General features: G+C 39.5%; 1 protein-coding gene across 1 annotated transcript in view; it reads left to right on the forward strand.

Moving 5' to 3' along the window:
• Window positions 1–7,539: 7,539 nt before the first annotated feature.
• The window catches only part of LOC124711491 (nicastrin), a 135,483-nt gene continuing 121,139 nt past the window's right edge, over window positions 7,540–21,883 (forward strand). The window contains exons 1-2 of the mRNA XM_047241601.1: window positions 7,540–7,658; window positions 7,831–7,929. Of these exons, the coding sequence (XP_047097557.1) occupies window positions 7,571–7,658; window positions 7,831–7,929 (187 nt within the window). The 5' untranslated portion in view covers window positions 7,540–7,570. The remainder of the gene's footprint in view (window positions 7,659–7,830; window positions 7,930–21,883) is intronic.

Here is a 21,883-nt window from a genome sequence, read left to right on the forward strand (position 1 = left end):
GCTGTGGCTAAGCCATGTCTCCACCATATCCTTTCTTACAGAAGTGCTAGTTCTGCAAGGTATGCAGAGAGCTTCTGTGAAGTTTGGAAGATAGGAGACGAAGTACTGGCGGAATTAAGGCTGTGAGAACGAGTCGTGAGTCGTGCTTGGGTAGCTCAGTCGGTAGAGCACTTGCCCGTGAAAGCCAAAGGTCCCGAGTTCGAGTCTCGGCCTGGCACAAAGTTTTGATCTGCCAAGAAGTTTCATATCAGCGCACACTACGCTGCAGGGTGAAAATTTCATTCTGGAAATCGTCTCTCCATAGCTGAATTTCGTTGTTTCACTTGTTATGCCAGCGGGGATTTTGCTTCAGCTTGGCAGAACTAAATGTTGGGTTTTCAACCCAGAATGGCGATAATTTCATACCGACCATTTCAACTTTTCCTGGAGCTACAGCATTTTCGTTGGTAGTCTTCATGGTCATCTGTTTTTGTCGTACCTTCTTGATCAAATCAGGATCAACACTTGTAGGTACTTATTCCATATTTTTAGTACAATAGCAAATAACGCCAAACACAGTTTTTTTCTTGTAACACTTTTTATTTCATTGATTTCATAACACAACTCACTTTTTATACAGTCTTTGCTTTTTTTTAAAAAAAAGACATAGATACAGTAACAGGCAGAGAGTGTAATAAACGTTTTAATGATATATTTGTAAAACAAGTTAACATATGAAATGGAACTGCTTGAAACAAATAATTTGCTTTTTAGTCACTGTTTATATATTTTTTACATGTTCCTGTACTGGTACTAAGTTCAACTTTTTATATCACAGAAAGTATCTCATAATCTCATTTTGCCACTCAGTAATGGGCTAAGTGAAGTGACATTGTGTTGAATTTTTCTTATGTGTACACATCTTTACCGTGCACATGTATCTATGCTGTTCATTCTAACTGGATGTAGAACTGCAGCTGTCTAAGGGCCAGTTGAACAATCTCAGAAGAAATCCAAGGACAGCTAACTGAGGTATAAGCTAACCACAGGTTAATTGGGAGTGTGTGTCATATGACACCATTGTACTCTCCAGTTACCTATTCCCAGAATAGTGTTCATGTCTAGATAAGCTGGCAGCAACGAAAGAGCACTCTGGCTATTTTCGTGTATGTCATTTCACATTTTCTTAGCGGTTGTCTGCAGAAATGGCGTGTCAAACATGAGTGACATGCATTTCAGCTCTCAGAACTATTCCCTTGAAGATACTTTATGCCTAGTAGATATTGTAAATGCGTTCATGAGAGCAGTAGAAAACATGTAAACTGCTGCAGTCTTCAATGAAAATATTATTGCTAAACATATAACCGAATTGGTAGAATGCTTTTATGTATAACAATATAATGATCTATCTTGAAATTAGTTAAAGGATGATGTATTTGTTGACTAATAAGAGATCTTTCATGATTTCCAAATAAAGTATGGGGAAAAATATGCAGCAGTTTCCATTCACAAACGACTTCACACCGACTGACAGAGCATACAACAGATGTATGATTTCTGTTAAAGAAAGAAAAACGTAAATATTATGCCCAGAAAAGTTAGCAGAGTCTACATATTGGTGGCATCCCACATATGGAATGTAAATTCCATACTGTGTACAAAGGAATACATGATTTGATAAAGTTGACAACAGATGGACGCCACAGTCAGTTCGATTCAGATGCAACATTTCTGCACACGATAGTATTCTGTCAAATGTAGCTGTATGGTAGATGGTGAATTGTAAAGAGGCGTATAACATATAATCAGCTGTGAAATGTGGTCTGTTTTGTGAAACAGTTGGTCTCTTCAGTTTCTCCATTAATATGTGACAACACAGGTCGATTTGACTGAAAATTCTGAGAGGTGTTACTGGCTTGCTTGCTGTTTTATTTACATCTTACAATGATTAATTCATTACAGCAGCAATGGGTGTTCTACAGAAAATACGCTTGAACATTATTTGCGCACCCACTTTTGCAGTTCTTGGGCGTATATCGATTTTATTTCTACAGTGTGGTGATTGTTAATTATATTGAGAGTGTGTATGAAGAATAAGATATGAACATTTGCAATAAACAACCATTATCTTTTTTATAGTCCTGGGGTAGAAATGTAACTGTGGCACATAGGAGGGTTGTTATTGTATCTCACTCTCAATGTTTGATGAATCTGGTTATAAATTCGGAATCACCGTCGTCTCACTTTTCTTCCTCATTCTCATGAACAGTTTAGCCAAAATCTCGTCATCACTGTCTGCATATGTCACTATTCCTGGCATCTTGAAAACTTATTCCCCAGTTACGCTCGATAACCAGCCAGAAGTCGCCCTTTTAGTTCCCTTGAGTTTATTCTCCGATCAGGCGTTATTCTGGGTCTGTACGACGCGTTTTTCGAGCTATTCCGAGAAGAGAGCTTAACCAGTTGCTAACCAGAGATTGCACAACCAGCCTCAAATAACAAATGATAAAAATCGACAGTGTGTTTGGCATTCGGGTGAATTCACAAAGCAGTCACAGTAATGTCCCTCGCTTGTGTGATGCGATCCTCTTCCCGACAAGCAAATTTGCGAACGTGTTGTTTAGGATTCGGTTGTAGATAAATATTTGTAACAAGAAAACTGTAAATATGATTGTTTCTAGTTTCATTTTCAGCAATTTAAGGTGTGCTTTTAGCTTCTTACCCAACTACACCCTCAAAAATCGCGACATATTCAGAATTAACAGCAAAGTATTGGTGACAAACAAGACTATAAACTTGACTAACCCTCGTTATACTCGCAACAATTTAAGCTGTACTCTTAGTTTCCTGCCTAACCACACCATGACATTGTGACATATTTGGAAGAAACGGTCAAATATTTGCGAGAAGAATGAATGTAAACGTCATTGCTTTCGTTTCACTTGCGGCAGTTTCATTTTTTCGTTTTTTAATTGGAAAATTGCAACGTATACCGAACAAACAGCTAAATATTCCTGATAATCAAGATTATAAACATAAATGACCCACCTTTTACTCGCAGCCATTTGAGCTGCATACTGTGTGTGAAGTCAGAAAATAGAAGGAAGTCGTTATTGAGAAAGTATGCTCTTATATATGAGTAACACCGAATGTTGCAGAACATTCTTTTTTTACATGAATAAGAAATTTCCTGAATGTGTTACAAATGTGAAGCTGAAAAAAAAATATTAGGATATACTCAGAATGAAAGTTTCACTCTGCAGCAGAGTATATGCTGATATGAAACTTCTGATAGATTAAAACTGTGTGCTGGACTGGGCTCTAATTCTGGATCTTTGTCCTCCACAGGCAAGTGCTCTACTGACTGAGCTACCCGAACTTTACTCACAACCTCTCCTTACAGATTCACTTCTGCCAGTAAGCCACCTCCTACCTTTCACTTGACCACGAAAGGTAAAGGCCCTGAGGTAAAGTCTTGATCAGGCACACAGTTTTAATCTACCAGGAAGTTCCAGTACATACCTAGATTTGAACCTACTTCCTCTGACACTACAACAATCCATCTTTGACTGCAGGACCACATTCAACACATTCATGAACTTACTTTAAAACTGTATCTAGTAAACTTTTTTAGGACTTTTACAGAAGATGTGTTGTCGTTTAACTATAGCAAATCGTACATAGAGTGATAAATATTCTTTGCACATATGCCTTACATCTACATCTACATGGATACTCTGCAAATCACATTTAAGTGCATGACAGAGGGTTCATCGAATCACCCTCACAATTCTCGATTATTCCGATCTCGTATAGCACACTGAAAGAATGAACACCTATATCTTTCCGTACGAGCTCTGATTTCCCTTATTTTATCTTGGTGATCGTTCCTCCTTACGTAAGTCGGTGTCAACAAAATATTTTCGCATACAGAGGAGAAAGTTCGTGATTGTAATTTCGTAAGAAGATTCCGTCGCAACGAAAAACGCCTTTCTTTTAATGATGTCCATCCCAAATCCTGGATCATTTCTGTGACACTCTCTCCCATATTTCGCGATAATGCAAAACGTGCTGCCTTTCTTTGGACTTTTTCGATGTACTCAGTCAGTCCTATCTGGTTAGGATCTCACACAGCGCAACAGTATTCTAAAAGTGGATGGACAAGCGTAGTGTAGGCAATCTCCTTAGTAGGTCTGTTACATTTTCTAAGTCTCCTGACAATAAAACGCAGTCTTTGGTTCGCCGTCCCCACAACATTTTCTGTGTGTACCTTCCAATTTAAATTGTTCGTAATTGTAATACCTAGGTATTTAGTTGAATTTATGGCTTTTATATTAGACTGATTTATCGTGTAACCGAAGTTTAACGCGTTTCTTTTAGCACTCCTGTGGATGATCTCACACTTTTCGTTATTTAAGATCAACTGCCACTTTTCGCACCATTCTGATATTTCTTCTAAATCGTTTTGCAGCTAGTTTTGATCTTCTGATGACTTTATTAGTCCATAAACGACAGCGTCATCTGCAAACAACCGAAGACAGCTGCTCAGATTGTCTCCCAAATCGTTTATATAGATAAGGAATAGCAAAGGGCCCATAACACTACCTTGGGGAACGCCAGAAATCACTTCTGTTGTCTCGATGACTTTCCGTCAATTACAACGAACTGTGACCTTTCTGACAGGAAATCACAAATCCAGTCACATAAGTGAGACGATAATCTGTAAGCACGCAATTTCACTACGAGCCACTTGTGTGGTACAGTGTCAAAAGCCTTCTGGAAATCCAGAAATACGGAATCGATCTGAATTTCCTTGTCAATAGCACTCAGCACTTCATGCGAATTAAGAGCTAGTTGTGTTTCATAGGAACGATGTTTTCTAAACCCATGTTGGCTGTGTGTCAATAGACCGTTTTCTTCGAGGTAATTCATTATGTTCGAACTCAATATATGTTCTAAAATCCTCCTGCATATCGACGTTAACGATATGGGCCTGTAATTTAGTGGATTACTCCTACCGCCTTTCTTTAATATTGGTGTGACCTGTGCAACTTTCCAGTCTTTGGGTACGGATCTTTCGTCGAGCGAACGGTTTATATGATTGTTAAGTATGGAGCTAATGCATCAGCATACTCCGAAAGGAACCTAATTGGTACATAGTCTGGACCAGAAAACTTGCTTTTATTAAGTGATTTAAGTTGCTTCTCTACTCTGAGGATATTTACTTCTACGTTATTCATGTTGGCTGCTGTTCTCGATTAGAATCCTGGAATATTTACTTGGTCTCTCTTTGTGAAGGCATTTCAGAACGCTGTGTTTTGTAACTCTGCTTTGGCAGCACTGTCTTCGAAGGTATCTCCATTTCTATCGTGCAGAGAAGGCATTGGTTGTTTCTTGCCGCTAACATACTTCACATACAACCAGCATTGCTTTGGATTTTCTGCCAGGTTTCGAGACAAAGTTTCGTTGTGGAAACTGTTGTGGGCGTCTTGCATTGATGTCCGCGCTAAATTTCGAGCTTCAGTAAAAGATCGCCAATAATGGGAATTTTGTGTCTGTTTAAATTTGGCATGTTTGTTTCGTTGTTTCTGCAACAGTGTTCTAACTCGTTTTGTGTACCAGGGAGGATCAGCTCCGTCGTTTGTTAATTTATTTGGTATAAATCTCTCAATTGCGGCCGATACTATTTCTTTGAATTTAAGCCACATCTGGTCTGCACTTATATTATTAATTGGGAATGAGTGGAGATTGTCTCTTAGGAAGGCGTCAAGTGAATTTTTATCTGCTTTTTTGAATAGGTATATATTTCGCATATTTTTCGAGGATTTTGGATTACAATATTCAATCTTGCTACAACAGCCCTGTGTTCAGTAATCCCTGTATCGGTTTTGATGCTCGTTATTAACTCAGGATTATTTGTTTCTAAGAGGTTAAGTGTGTTTTCACAACCGTTTACTATTCGCGTGGGCTCATGAACTAATTGCTCGAGATAATTTTCAGAGAGTGCATTTAGCACAATTACAGATGATATTTGATGCGTACCTCTGGAATTAAACATGTATTTTCTCCAACATATCGAGGGTAAATTAAAGTCACCACCAACTATTATCATATGATTTGGGTACATGTTTGAAATCAAACTCAAATTTTCTTTGAATCTTTCAGCAACTGTATCATCTGAATTGGGAGGTCGGTAAAAGGATTTAATTATTATTTTATTCCGGTGCCAACAATGACCTCTGCGCATACTAACTCACAGGAAGTAACTACTTCAATTTCGTGACTAGTTAAACTACTTCTGACACCAACAAACATGCCTCCGCAAACTGTGTTTAGCCTTGCAGAACCGTCTGAGCCTCTGATTCAAACTCTCCACTCGGCTCTGTACCAGAGGTCCGCAATCGGTCCAGTCGACTATGCTGCAAATGGTCAGCTCTGCTTTCATCTTGCAAGCAAGACTGACAGTCTTTACCACTTCTGTTAGCCGCTCGAAACCAGAGAGAATCTCTTCTGATCCAAAGTGACACACAACATTGGTACCAATGTGAGCAACCACATGCAGTTGGCTGCACCCTGTGCTCTTCATTACATCCAGGAGGACCCTTTCCACATCTGGGATGACTCCACCCGGTATGCACATGGAGTGCACATTGGATTTCTTACCCTTCTTGTTAGCCAAGTCCCTAAGGGGCCTTAAAACCGTATACTGTGATAACACGCAAGTTATAATATGGAGACAAGCGAAATATGGTCAACCCAATGTGGAGTCTCAAAGGTAGCAAGCGAGGGACGTCATATGACTGTTTTGAGACGCACTCCGCTTTTTAGTCACTCACGTCTAAGTGTGTCAACCAAAGATCCTCTTGTTCCGTTTTTTACCTAAATACAGCAGACAGTCTGTTTCGAGAATAGTGTTACAAATGTTAACGGTTTTCCGTAGTACACACGTATTAAGGACAAGAAACCAAACAAAATACTGGAGCACTAAACTTTCTGTTACAATTTGCAGGAACAAAACCCTCAACAGAGGTTGCAACATTCATAGCATGAGTGATGAAAGGCATTATTCTGTTTATGTCAGCGTCTTCTAATGAACCCATGCAGTATAGTGCTGATCTGATAGTTCCCTAGGTCACACGCTGTACAGACATCATGCAGGCCTACAGGCCTAAAAGACACGATTTGCCCAACTTCAATATGGCGGCCAGTGTGGATGATTACCTGTATTTAACTACGACACTTATCTCCCCAGCGTTAGTCAAAACAACCTTTGTTAATACAATCGGTCATGGTTTATCCCAAACATATATTTTGTTTCAGAGCCACAACGCTTTTTATTTATACGCCCTGAATTTAGAATTTTGTTGGTAAATTTGAGTCTCTATCATTTTTTTGGGAATCCAGTTTCAGTATTGATGCTTCTGGAATTATAAATAGCGTTAAGAATTATCATTCTCTACCCCTGCACACACCAGCTCTTGCAACTTGAGCCACGGCCGCCTGTATTATGCGGACGTGCGCGAACGCATATCCAAAGATACAAAAATGTAGAATCTTTGGTTTTTTAGACCCGTACAGTGTAAAATGCCAAATGTCAGTGGTTAATAATTTTGTAATCATGGGGAATCATGTGTTCTTTTGGATTTGTTTATGTGGTGTTTTGTTATCTATTTCGGAAGGTAGAATCGTATTTCTAAATATTCTGGCTAAGCGCGTTACTATAAAGTTTCTAGTTTTGTGTTGTATTTAGTAATCGATCTTCATCAATTTTGATTTGTTTTACCCAATCCAGACCTTCAGAATTGCATTATATGCTGTCATAGACTTATTTAACAACTGTTTCTCTCACAGTTTCTCCTGAAAGAACAAAAGATAAAATGTACGAATCTATTGATGGAGCGGCAGCTTGCTTCAGAAGACTGAATGGAACTCATCAGTTCGGCTGCTCATGTAAGTGTTTTTATTGCATAGATTGTGTAGATAATTAAATGTAGGTATATGTATTCACAGCTGCTATCATTCATGCTAATGATCCAAAACGTTCAGTAACCATTTCTGGGGTAGTGGAGTAGTAAGAAGATTACAGTGCTCTCCGAAAAATACCAAAGCAGAAAATAAGATGGTACTCAGTTTTTACACAGTTCTGTATTTGGGTGTTATTTGTACATTTCCACGCCACAAATTCTATATTAAAATCTCTAACCATTTTTTAATGCATTGATTAGAAATCTTCAGTTTTCTGTCACTATAAACCGGTTCACCTTCTTTTTATCATTGGATAGAAACCATTAGTATTCTCTCATTGTAAGTCATTGCACATCCATTGCTTCATAAACGCTAGCTTTAAACCTCGCCATAAGTTATGCTTTGTCAATGTGTGTATCTATGTATTTTATTCATTTCATCCGAAGATCACCTTGCAATAATACAGTAGTTTTCATAATAATACAGTATAAATGACTACCTCGAAATATAGATGTATGTGGAATATTTAATTATGCTCTATAATTTATTATTTGTTTAATTATTTATTCATTAATTCTTTCCCCATAGACACTAACTGATAGTTTCCATCTGAAAGTATAGATTGTTTTGTACAGTTTTATGGGCAGACAAAAGCAGATAAGCATCTGTCTTCTAACTGCATTTACCATGTTATGCGACGTCAAGACTTATATACAATGTATGTGCAATATATGTATGATAGAGAAAATAGAATTACACCTTACAGACACATATGAAGTTATTACGTATTTTCTCTTACCGTATAACATCCAATTTTTATTTTGATATTTAATAGTTACTCATAATGTATATTCATTTATCTGTGAGGTCACTTTTAAATGATTAAAAGAGATTCCTTTTACTTAGTTGATTTTGATACTTGTTAAAAAGCCTTCTGCCTGCTTCTTGGAGAATTCACTTTGAATTTGAGATTTGGCTGTATTGTGTAGGCTAATAATTTTTGTTTCCTTTTGTTGCATGGTTGTGTATGTCTTTAGTTAGGAGATATCTATCATTTACTCTGCCATAATATTTTGATACATATATAGGGAGTACACTGCCATAATAATGAGTATGGCATACAAAAGCTTGTAAACTAGTGTGTCTGGATGGTATTTTTGCTATAAATCTCCCTGCTTTTTTCTGACTTTTAAATATTCTTTTTACTTGTCAAGCTTGAACACTTCACCATACATGAATTGCACAGGACAGATGTGGAAACAAGTCGCTCCTGCATGTGGTCTAATGTCATCTACATACCTTACATTAAGTAGTCGGGTCGACAGAAGCGTCCGATCTCACGCGTCGGCTTTGACCCGTGACGTAAGGGTGTTGTGGTGCGTGACGTCAGTACGGCGCGGAGTTTGGTTTGTGAGTGTGGCGTGTTTGTAGATGTCGTCGTGTTGTGGTTTGTTGTGCCCTCTGGTGGTATGTTCAGGGTTTTCCTTTGTTCGATGCATTGGGCTCAGTTTGCTGTTGCTCAGTGCCGAGTGCTGCTTGCGTATTTTTGAAGCGGAATTTGTATCAGTGAGTTAACGGTTTTGTGGTTTTGTGTGAAGGTTAATGTAGTGATGATTGCTGTATGTCGGGTGGTTTTGTTATTAAGTTTAATCGGTTGTGGTTTTTTGTTCAGGAATGGATATGAAAGACAAGATCAATAGTTCTCGGTTGAGGGCTATGATGGGGGGGACAGCTTTAGAGCTGATTAAGTTCCTACAGCCTTTTGGCGTAATTGCCGAGGTGGTGAAGTGCGGTGTGTGCCGTGAACCAATGAAATTGGTTAAAGTTCCGGCCTCTCAGACCAGGAACGGTTACATGTGGCGCTGCCGCAAAGACGACATATGGCGTTCCATACGGCGCGGTACCTGGTTCGAGAAGTCTAGTTTGGGCATGCGCGAGATTGTGCTTGTTACATATTATTTTTGTTATAGATCCCCACAGAGTTTTTGCACGCATGAGACTGGTGTGAGTGAGAGGAGCGTTTTAGATTGGTATTCCTTTTGTTGTGAAGTGTGTTCGGAATTTATTAACTACAGGGGTAAGTTGGGGGGGGGGGGGCATGGGGTTGTTGTGGAGGTGGACGAGTTACAGTTTGGGAAAAGCAAGTATGGGAGGGGGAAGTCTGTGGCTGGTCTTTGGGTGTGGGGGGCTGTTGTTATGGGTGGTGGGGGTTCCGAATGTGTTTGTAGGGTTGTGGAAGGGAGGTCCAAGGCTGAATTAGTGGGGTTAATTGAGGAATATATAGAGCTGGGGTCCACAATAGTTTCTGATGCTTTTTCTTCTTATAGGGGGTTGGGTGAGAGGGGATTTAATCATTTAGTAGTCAACCATGGTTTAGAGTTTAAGAATTATGAGACAGGGGCTTGTACTGATACAATAGAGGGGATGTGGGGGGCAGTTAGGTCAGTTCTTGGGAGGGGGAAGAGGTGCTCTTCCAACCTTGAGTCTCATTTAGATGAGTACTGTTGGCGGAAGAGTGTCCCAGAGGGCTATTGTATTGTTCGGGTTTTCTTAAGGGCTGTGAGTAAAATGTATAGGCCGAAAGTGATGGTCTGGGTAGGTGGGTGGGTGGCTGTGGCTCAGGGTGGGGTGGGTGGTTTATTTTGTTGTATAGTATTTGTTAAGGTGGGGGGGGGGGGTGAGAGGGGGAGTGTGTTTGTTTTTTGTTTTAGTTGTGGAGGATCTATTTTGTTGAAGTTTTTGTTGAGTTGTGGTGTGTGATTGAGATGTTTTTATGTTGCATTTGGTTTTTGTTTGTGGGTTTTTTATTTTGGGGTCAGGTGGGGTTTGGGGGGATTGAGGTGTGGGTGGGTTGGGTTTTTCTTTTGGTTTAGTATGTTTTCGTTGGTTTGCGTGCGTGCGTGCGTTGTGTGTGTGTGTGTGTGTGTGTGTGTGTGTGTGTGTGTGTGTGTGTGTTTGCGTGTGTGTGTTTGCGTGTGTGATTGTGGTGGCGAATCTAGTTTGTGGGGCTGGAACTTTCTTGTGGTATGTTCTCATTTTTTTGTTTTTGGCGTATGTGTTGTGCATTGGGGTATAGGGAAGTGTTTCATTGAAATTTGTGGCTGTGAAGGTTGGTACTGGTATTGGGAGATGTTTTTGAGTTACATAGGTCAAGGGTAGTGGTAGATCCTAATTTATGGGATTGGGAGCTGCTATTGGAGGGAAGTGTTCAATCTCAATGGTTGGTGGAGTATGATGGTTTTTGTAATGGGAGATGGGATCGGGAGTTGCTGTTGAGCTATATAAGTCAAGGGAAGTGTTTGACCCGAATTTATGGAATCGGGTGCTGCTGTAGATCTGTGTAGGTCAAGGGAAGTGTCCGTTCGTAATGTTTGGCGGTGCATTTTAGTTTTTGTATTGGGAGATGGGATCGGGAGCTTCTGTTGAGCTATATAGGTCAAGGGAAGTGTTTGATCCCAATTTATGGGATCGGGAGCTGCTGTAGATCTATATAGGTCAAGGGAAGTGTTCGATTCCAGATAATATTGTGTTTTGTGGTATTTGGTGAGTTTTGTGATGTCGATTTTTTTCGTCGTTTTGCGTGGTTTTGTATGGGGGGTGGGTGGCTAAGTTTGTTTATATTTAGTTTGTCCCCACCCAAAAAACCTCCAATTTCCCACGCTTGTCCCGTTAGAGTCATTAGGCTTTTTGTGAAACGTGTGTGTGTTTGTTTTTCAATGTATTTTCGTCTTTATGATACGTATGCAACGATTTTATACCCGCCATATTGGAATTGTCGTTTATGGTCGTTTCCGCCATATTCGTGACGTCATGGGTCAAAGCGGACGGGTGGGATCGGACGCTTCCGTATTTCCAAGTAGTCATCTAGGTCTTTCTTACCTCTGGAAATCCAGAAGAGGATTGCGGTTCTCCATCAGCCATCCAATCACCTGACTACATAGGCATATCCTGCCCACCTCAGCACATTTACCTTCCAGTTATTATTCCATCTTCCACTTCATTCAGTTCCGTGATCCACTTCTTCTTTTTCTTTCTTTGTTTCTTCCAAATAAATGCGAAACTGCATCTTTTCAATGCTCCCTGAGAAACCTTCATTTTGTGAATAGATTTGATGTTAGAAGTTGTCTCTGCCACAATTTAAAACTTTTACTAGACATTATTTTGATTTATTATTTCAGACACATTGAAAAGTTAAAGACTGAAAGCCTTGTTCAGTTTAGGAAAAGAAACCCATACAATTTTTACTCATTAATTTAGTCTATTTCTTTGTCTGTCTATCCAAATGTTGTCTTCAAGCGGGTGTAGATTATTTTTATCATATTGTAATTGTTTTCTGGGTGTACTTTCAGACTTTTTCTGTTATTGCTTTTGTTACCTCTTGGATAGTACCTGCTATATCATCAGTAAAATGACAATAGTTCAGACGTATTTCATTGGTCCGTATTCATTCTTGCTTTTTCCAGATTAATGGTTTGAATACTTATTGTAATAGAAGCTTTAGAATTGATGTAGCTTGTATATTCTTTGATACAATCCTCCTAATGTAGACTGAGTTAATGCCCTGTTTCTTCTGAGCCATTAAATCAGGTGTTATTGAAACAGAATTAATAACTTTCTCAAAATATATTAATCCCAGACAATATGGTAATACTTACTCGTAGCCCCATTCTATAAGTTTTTCACAATTCAACTTTCAAATGATCCACTTCTAAAAGCCAGAGTATTGTTTTGATGGATGAAAACCCATTATAGTTGCCATGTTAATGATTTTAATATAAATTTTATACAAAAGAAGATAAGGCTGATAGGTCAATATTTTTTTGTCTTGTCTTACTCTTTCCTTCTGTAGTAGAACACGTGGTAGTGAAGCTTTGAGAACAGGTCGTGAGTCTTGCTTGGATAGCTCAGTCAGTTGAGTACTTACCCATGAAAGGCAAGAGCCCCAGGTCCGAGTCACAGTCTGGCACACAATTTTAATCTAATCTGGCAGATATGTTTCAGATCATCATGCACTCCATCGCAGAGAGAAATTCGTTCTGTAAACGATACCCAAGGCTATGGCTAAGCCGTGTCTCCACATTAACCATTCTTTCAGGTGTGTTAGTAACTTCTGCGATGTTGGAAGGTAGGAAATGAGGTATTGGCAGAAATCGAGGTGTGAGGGCAGGTCACAGTTCAGTCAGTACAGAATTTGCCCGCAAAAGGCAAAAATTCCAGGTTTGAGTCTCACGCAGTTTCAATCTGCCAGGAGGGTGCAAATCACCACACACTTCACTACAGAATGAGAATTCGTTCCAGATTTACAACTTTGCCTCCATATTGCAGAACCGGATTATTTTACAAACTTTCTCTAAATAATTTTCAAAACTATATTGCTTTGTCTCCAGATTTAATAACCTATGTTGAAGCACCATATCATCAGATATATTTCCTAGATAATTATGCGAGCTTAGGAAGTGTTTATTACATGTTTGTATGTTGATGTGGTTAATTGGAAACATGATTGATTGCTGTTACTAATCGTCCGGGTGTCGGTGTACAGGTCAGTTTTCTTAATAGGCCTGTGTGTAGTCACATCACCTTTCATCTCTCAAAAATTCAGTTAAACTAATGTCAATTGTAAGTCCATTCATCATTATAAAATGCCAAGTCATCTGCATGAGAAATGCTCGAGGAGCTGTGCTGCTGGGATTGCCTCTCAGGAGATTTATAACATTATTACGTACGACAGTCACAACAGTACTGCTCTTTTACGTGGCTGTATTTATGTCAAAGCTCTCCAGCTGCCTGTATGGACTCCTGACAGCCTAGGCATCATTATACTTATATGCAACAACGTGTACATAAAAATCGAAAACATTGTGTGTTCTGAAAAGCTACCATAACAATAATCTTGGCGTTCAATCTATAGCTTTCTATGTAGATTCCGTTGGCTATAGTCTTTCCTGCAGCATGTGTAACATCTGTAGTATATATGTCTGGGACAGAGCCAAATTGGAATTCCCCTATTGCCGGTAATTTGGAAATGCTACTACTATCCATTCTCTTCTACAATGTTGAAAACATTTTGATCAAAGAGTGATATTATACCCTCCCTCTCTTAAACCTTGATTATGGTGATGCTAGTCTGTAGTGTAGCCGGAGGTCTAGATTGGGTTGGAAGATGATAGTTTTGTTGTGAGTTGTGGAAGGCAGCGAGTGTGAATGCCGAATAAAGATTGTGGTAATATAAGCCTAATGTTAATGTCACCTCATATTTAAGTGCACTTTTCTTCATAAAACTAAAACTACAAAGTAAATTTAGAAAATATGTATTAGGTAGTAACAAGTCCCTGATGAGTATTACAAAGCATACTATGCACATACATCGTACATAAACTATGAAAAATGCAAGGGGAGTGTGCTTCACAACTTTTACCAAAATTTTGAAGTGTACCTCTGCAGCTACAATATAGACTGTCTTATTTATCTTGAGAGCTCCAACGAATGATTTGGCCAGAAACAAAATATTAAAAAAAAGTAACAAACAGATATTTCTTTGCTACCAAGAGGACTAATCCTTGTTATTGTTTTTTTTATTTATGTTGCAAAAATAGTATATTTTATTGATAAAAAATATCCTGTGATGAATGGCATTACATGTAGACATATAAAGACAGCTTTTAAAGCTGAAAATAATGATTTACAAAATTTTGAAGATCACCAGTAATAAAATCCCGAGTAGGCTATATTGCTGCACTGGACTTCGGCTAAAATGTCCTGAAACTTAGTCATTTTTTAGTTTCTGTGTAGTTATGACATCTAAGCATGTATTGCACTACAGTTCCCATGATCATCTATGAGGAGCTGGCTGGAGCACGATGGATGTATTTATCTCTATTACCACTGGCGAACACTTGTCACTCAGCTGATGAACAGCCTCACTTTCAGTCTCTAATGAAGTAACATAATATTCTTCTTCACTTACTGAGCCACTAGATTCAATGTCAAAACTCCGGATCAATATAGCCATCCTTCTTTTGCCTAAACAATACAGGAGAGAGCCAAAAAGGGCACATTCTGTTGTTGACTATCCGCAGCTGTGCACAGTTAAGATGATATCTAATGGCAACCATCTCAACCAAAGCCTCTAGTGGCGAAACACATAATTATCTGTACTGAAATGGATCCAAGTGGGGTTTTATTGTTTCAAAGGTCTGTTCTTAAGTTGCCCAAGTATACTCAGAAATTTATTTAAGTTTCTGTCGCATTAATAAAAATGAGATAATAAAGGGTTTTATGTTAAGGGGTCAAAACACAACAAAAAATTGACTTTGGCTCTTTTCCACCAGGGCATAGTGTAGGTATCTGATGTAATGTTAACCTGTCCACTTGATAGGGTTGACAGTAAACAAACAGAAACTTAAGGAAAATGCACACTGGTCCTTCAGACAAATGTCTTCATTTGAAGGTTTGTGCGAATACAGTGTACAACAAAGAATATAAGGGAGAAATGCTATTCATCTATGGAGGCTGTAACAATGCACCATCTTCTCCTCCAACTAACACCCTGTGATGGTGTGCTCCTTGACCAGTAATAAGCTTATGGTGTGGCACCATGGACGAAATAGGTCCCCGTTTTTATTGCTGTGCATTTTATTCAGTCATCCAAGACTCCTTTGCGTAGGTATTTCCAAAGACAATGAGGACGTTGGCTATGCACATGTCCATGAGTTGAATCAAGAAGAATGTTCAGTAAAAAGAATCCAGTATTTACACTGCAGATTTAATGACAGTGTGTGGAGGCATAAAAGCATTATATATTTTTTATTATAGAATAGCATCACATGCAGAAAACTCATTGTATATATTGCAATCTATAGATAAGAGTTATGCAAAATATCTAGTAGTCTCTGCCATACACGTCCAACTATATGCCTTTCACAGGATGAGGATGGCCACCATCTACCTTTGGATATTGATTTGTGTAGGCATTCCAGGCAATGAGATGGCTGACAATCTAGCCAAAGAAGTAATGAGGATGCAAGCCCTACAACTAGTCACCCCAAATGCTGGCTTAAAAATACGCAAGATGATGTATCGTGAAGAAATGGGAAGAAGAATGACAAAGTATCACATAAACCAATAACCTATGAACAGTGGTTGGTTGGTTGTTTTGGGGAAGGAGACCAGACAGCGTGGTCATCGGTTTCATCGGATTAGGGAAGCAAGTCGGCCATGCCGTTTCAGAGGAACCATCCCGGCATTTGCCTGGAATGATTTAGGGAAATCACGGAAAACCTAAATCAGGATGGCCGGACGCGGGATTGAACCGTCGTCCTCCCGAATGCGAGTCCAGTGTCTAACCACTGCGCCACCTCGCTCGGTATGAACAGTGGTAAACACTACCAAGGTGTGGCAGATATTGGTATTAAGTTCAAGAAGAAAAGCTCTTGTGCCTTTTGTTGGCTCTGAATTGGACATTCAAAAATTCGCCATCATCAGTGCTCCGTCTTTCGTAGTTGAAAGTTGGTGACCCAGCACACAATCCTCTTAACAGTCTGTCTTTATTTTTCCCGGTCTTCTGCATCTTAGAATAACTGTCCCCATGTTTGGTGTGTCGTTTTCTTTATTTGGTACATCCATCGCCTCAGTGGCCTTCCCTGCAATCTTCTCCCTTCGACTTTGCCGTGGATAACATCTTTTCTAAATCATCCTTTTGTTGTCAAAGTTTGTAACCAAAGAATTGCAGGATTCGGTGGAAACAAATACTGGACAGCCCCTTCTCCACCACAAATTTTAAAGATTGATTTGTTGGTCCATTTGCCCATTCATGATCCTCTCAGCAACTATAACCTATACAAAACCTGCTCACAAATGTAGTTTAGCCTATGCCAAGAAGAATCTACACAGTGTGTCTGTGGAGCAGCACTAATGATTTGCCACAACTTTGAAGATTGTACAGCTACGCAAGAGACATGTCTACACTCAGACCTAGAAACCATCTGCCACGGATTCTAATGGATGACATGACAGCTTTACTTCCTAAAAAGCTATGAATATTATGATAGATGTAACAATATCAGCACTGTTATATGTTGACTCAAGAAGGGACAGGAGTGGTTTAGTCAATATACTTTTCACCAGCATGCATTACAATTTTTTTTAAAGTGCTCCAGTGTCCTGTGTAAACCATTTGTGTAAAGTAACAATGGGGCTCGGCTGAGCACTGAACTTTTTGGCACACCGTATGTTTTTGCACTCTGAGTTTAGTTTTATTGCTATCATCTAATTTCTTAATGTGTCGGATCTGGTGGCCTCGAGATGAAGGTTGTGGGATTGAAGCCCTGTCAAACCACAAATTTTTCAGTCTGCCATTTAAATTAGGTAGAATTCTCTTCACTGTGATGTGAAGATTTGCCATAAATGACACGTGGTTCAGATTCCACTTTTAACTGTGGGGCCCCTTCCCTCAGTTGGGTAACTGAGGTGTGCTAGTAACACACAAGTCACCAGAATGGTATCTTGAGTCAAACACTTGCACCGGGCAGTTGAGCCATGTGAAAAAATTATTATTTATTAATGTGTCCTTCTGTTTTCTGTTGTTAACACTGCAGCCATGCAAGGGGAAGGCCTTCAAGGCCACACAATTGTAGTTTCCCTAGTGGAATTTACACTCTAGATGACCAAAGGCCTTAGCATGATCACAGATAATGCCAAAAGGGTAACATGTTTTTGTTTATTTCTACTGGAATTCATTTTGTGAGTTTGTATATTACTTCCTCTGTAGAGAAGCCTTTATGGAAGCCAAAGTGAGTTATTGGTAAAAGTTTCTTCTCAGAAAGATGGTTCAGTAGTAATCTATCAGCTAAAAAGAATTTTAGAACACAGGAAGGAGGGAGTCAGGTCTGTAGTTAGTGTCACTTGCTTATCTGAACTTTTATAAATGGGTTTCGACCTTTCAGGAAATGTATGTTGACTCAGCAACAGGTTGCAAAGTAACTGTAGGAAATACATGTCGATTTATCAACTGATTACAAAGATAACGCTATGGAGTGGCACTACATCTGCGTACATATACATACTCAGAACCCACCGTACTGTGCGTGGCAGAGGGCATCCTGTACTACCACCAGTCATTTCCTTTCCTGTTCCACTCACAAATAGAGTGAGGGGAAAACAACTGTCTATATGCTTCTGTATGAGCCCTAATTTCTTGTATCTCCTCTTTGCAGTACTTATGCGCACTGTATGTTTGAGGCAGTAGAATCATTCTGCAGTCAGCTTCAAATGCTGGTTTTCGAAATTTCTTCAACAGTGTTCCTTGGAGAGAACATCACCTTCCCTACAGGGATTCTCATTTGAGTTCTTAAAGCATGTCCTTAACACTTGTACGTCGTTCGAATCTACCAGTAACAAATCCAGTAGCCCGCTACTGAATTGCTTGGATCTGTTCCTTTAATGTGACGTGGTGCGAATCACACACACTCGAGTTGAACTCGAGAATAGGTCGCAGTAGCATCCTGTATGTGGTCTCCTTTACAGACGAACAACACTTTCCTGTAATTCTCACAATAAACTGAAGTCGAATAATTGCCTTACCTACCACAATCTCCAGATGCTCATCCAATTTCATATCACTTTGCAACATTACGACCAGATATTTAAGTGATGTCACTGTGTCAAGCAGGACATTACTAATGCTGTATCCGAACATTATGTGATTGTTATTCCTACACATCTGCATTAACTTAAATTTTCATATATTTAGAGCTAGCTGCCATTCATTACACCAACTAAAAATTTTGTTGAAGTCATCTTCTATCCTCCTACAGTCATTCAGCTTGTGACACCTTACCGTACACTCCAACGTCATCAGTGATAGTGCCCTGCAAAACAACAAGGGGTGCAAGCCCCCTCCATGAAAAACACAACCACACCACAACACCACCGCCACTGAATTTTACTGTTGACACTACACATGCTGGCAGATGATGTTGACCGGGCATTCGCCATACCCACACCCTGTCATCGGATCGCCACATTGTGTACCGTGATTCGTCACTCCACACAATGTTTTTCCACTGTTCAGTTGTCCGATCTTTACGCTCCTTATACCGAGTGAGGCGTTGTTCGGCATTTATCGGCACGATGTGAGACTTATAAGCAGCTGCTCGACCGTGAAATCCGACTTTTCTCACCTCCCGCCTGACTGTCACAGTACTTGGAATGGATCCTGATGCTGTCTGGAATTCCTGTGTAATGTTCTGGATAGAGTCTGCCTATTACACATTATGACCCTCTTCAACTGTTTCCCTTCATATTTTCACTTCACTGTCACATCGGAAACAGTGGCCCTAGGGATGTTTAGGAGTGTGGATATCTCTTATACAGACGTATGACACAAGTGATGCGCAGTGACCTGATCACATTCGTAGTCCGTGAGTTCCACGGAGTGCCCCATTCTGCTATCTCACAATGTCTAATGTCTACTGAGGTTGCTGATATGGACTATCTGGCAGTAGGTGGCAGCACAAAGCACCTAATATGAAAAATGTATGTTTAGAGGGTGTCCGGATACTTTTGATCATATAGCGTATTTGTTTTAAAATCTTTCAATTGTTTCTCTATACCAGGGCTGCTTATTACTATGTCATCCATATGAGAGTCTGTCTGATGGTCAAATAATGATATGTTTGTACAATTTTTTTGCGTGAACAATTTCTTAAATGTGAAATTTAAAATTTCAGCTTTCATTTTGCTGTCAATAGCCACACCAGATTGGGCAACAAGTGATTGGATGGAAGCTTTAGACCCACTTTGCGATTTTATATAAGATCAAAAGTTTTTTGGGTTCTCTGTCAGATCTTTTGCTAACGCTTGACAGTGGTACTTGTTGTATGAGGTCTGTTCGAAAAATTCCAGAACTTTTGTAATTTCACTCCTGTGGTGTGTTGGAGTGAAATGTGGTTGGCATCTCTGCACATACCTGTGTCTAATATGTAACTGCCAGAAGTTTCACTGTTGTATGTCATTTAGTTATTGTCCAGTGCTGTGTCGAGTAGAAGATTATATCGCACAGTTTACAAATATTGACATGGTGGAGTTAGAGGAGCAATGCGTCTGCATTAAATTTTGCTCAAAACTCAAGAAAACCTTTACAGACACACACCAAACGACCCAAGAAGCCTACAGTGATGAGTGCTTAAGCTGTACTTGGTGTTATGAATGATTCACACTGTTTAAAAATGGTCAGACAGAAGTTAAAGATGACTCTCATTCTGGACGCCCTTCAACATCTACCAATGATGCTATACAGAGGACAGCCACAGCTGTGCAGAGACTGGAGGAGCAGGAGATTGATACTGAGAAGGGAGGAAACGAGTTGGCGAGAAAGAGAGAGAATAGAGGATATGGACAGAGAGGAGAGGAGGATATGGAAAAGGACAGAAGGGATTGATAGAGAGGTGGCAGAGGATGTGAATAGAGAGAGTCGGAGGCAGAGATGGCTAACATAAGATTGGAAGAAATAAATACCTGGACAATGCTGGGTTTCTCAACCAATGTATAAATAATTTAGAGATACTTCTAGTCCTCTTGAAGTCACTAGTTGTCAAGTTGTTAAATAATAAAAGTTCATGTGAGGTTGACACTACAGAGACTGTTGTTCTGTGATATATGGAGGTGTCTTTGAAATACGTAGTGCATACAGAATTCAAGGGTGTCTCCTACAAAGATATGTGACAGTACTGGCATCTGCCAGTTGCTATCATAGATAATGTCCTTAACATCGGTCAAATATGAACTTTTTATCATAGATGATGTCCTTAACATCAGTCAAATATGAACTTTTTATCATAGAATATGGGAGTGTAAACTTCTTTCGCTGAACTAAGTTTCAGCAAACGTCTTCTGGGCATGTGACTACATTACAGTGTAATCTACTTTAATAATTCAGCACTACTGCAAGTGGTCTTCATGAGTGCCATTACCATATCGACCCCCCCTCCCTCCTCCTCCTCCATGCGTGCTCTCTCTCTCTCTCTCTCTCTCTCTCTCTCTCTCTCTCTCTCTCTCACACACACACACACACACACACACACACACACACACACACACACCACTTCTCTGGCTCTAAAAAATCATCAACTATAAGACAGTTTTCTGCTTTGCCAATGGTAAATGACTCAGAAAACTATGGATTCTGCTGCCACACATAAAGATGCTCTCACACTTCCAGATGTAGGGTGGGATATGTCAGTGCATCCTCTATTTAAACACTCATTATCCATCTGCAATAAGAGCACTGTTGGCCACAGCTAGCTGTTGCTGGCAAACCGGAGGTTGTAACCATTATAATGGTTCATGTTTCTGAATTTTGTGACTATTTTCAGGTGGTATCCTTGCTTTTTTTCTTGTCAGTAAGTGATTTCTTAGCAATTATAAGGACTTCCCCAAAATACGTAAGCCTTTCGATATCACACTGTTCTCCAACAGCAGCCTTATAGTTGTTCAAGCTATATGCATCATTTCTGCTGCATAATATGTGTGTTATAAGTCACACTACCTCACTGATATAGACTAATTGACATTGTAAATCACTAGTATGTGGAAGTCATATAAATTGAATGGATGCACCTGGATGGATACAAACTGGTATCACATTCATGTAGGTATGGTGATACTGAGTGGCTGTATACACAAAAAGAGGAATCAATGCCAGACCATAGACTTCAGTGAACAGCTCATTGAGTGCTGCACTTAGACTGGAAACATGCAATATATCAATTCTCACAGTCTGTATAACCACTAACAGGATGTGCTTTAACCTCCATTAAGCAGTTAGAAAGGGGTATCAATAAGACTTAGTAGAAATAACTAGGAAGGATTTGTATGTGGAGATTTCCATAAGTTTTATTTTGGATAGTTCTGATAAAGGACACCTCGAGTTACTGATGTC

Source organism: Schistocerca piceifrons, chromosome 8 (assembly GCF_021461385.2).
Source record: "Schistocerca piceifrons isolate TAMUIC-IGC-003096 chromosome 8, iqSchPice1.1, whole genome shotgun sequence".
Taxonomy (NCBI): Eukaryota; Metazoa; Arthropoda; class Insecta; order Orthoptera; family Acrididae; genus Schistocerca; species Schistocerca piceifrons.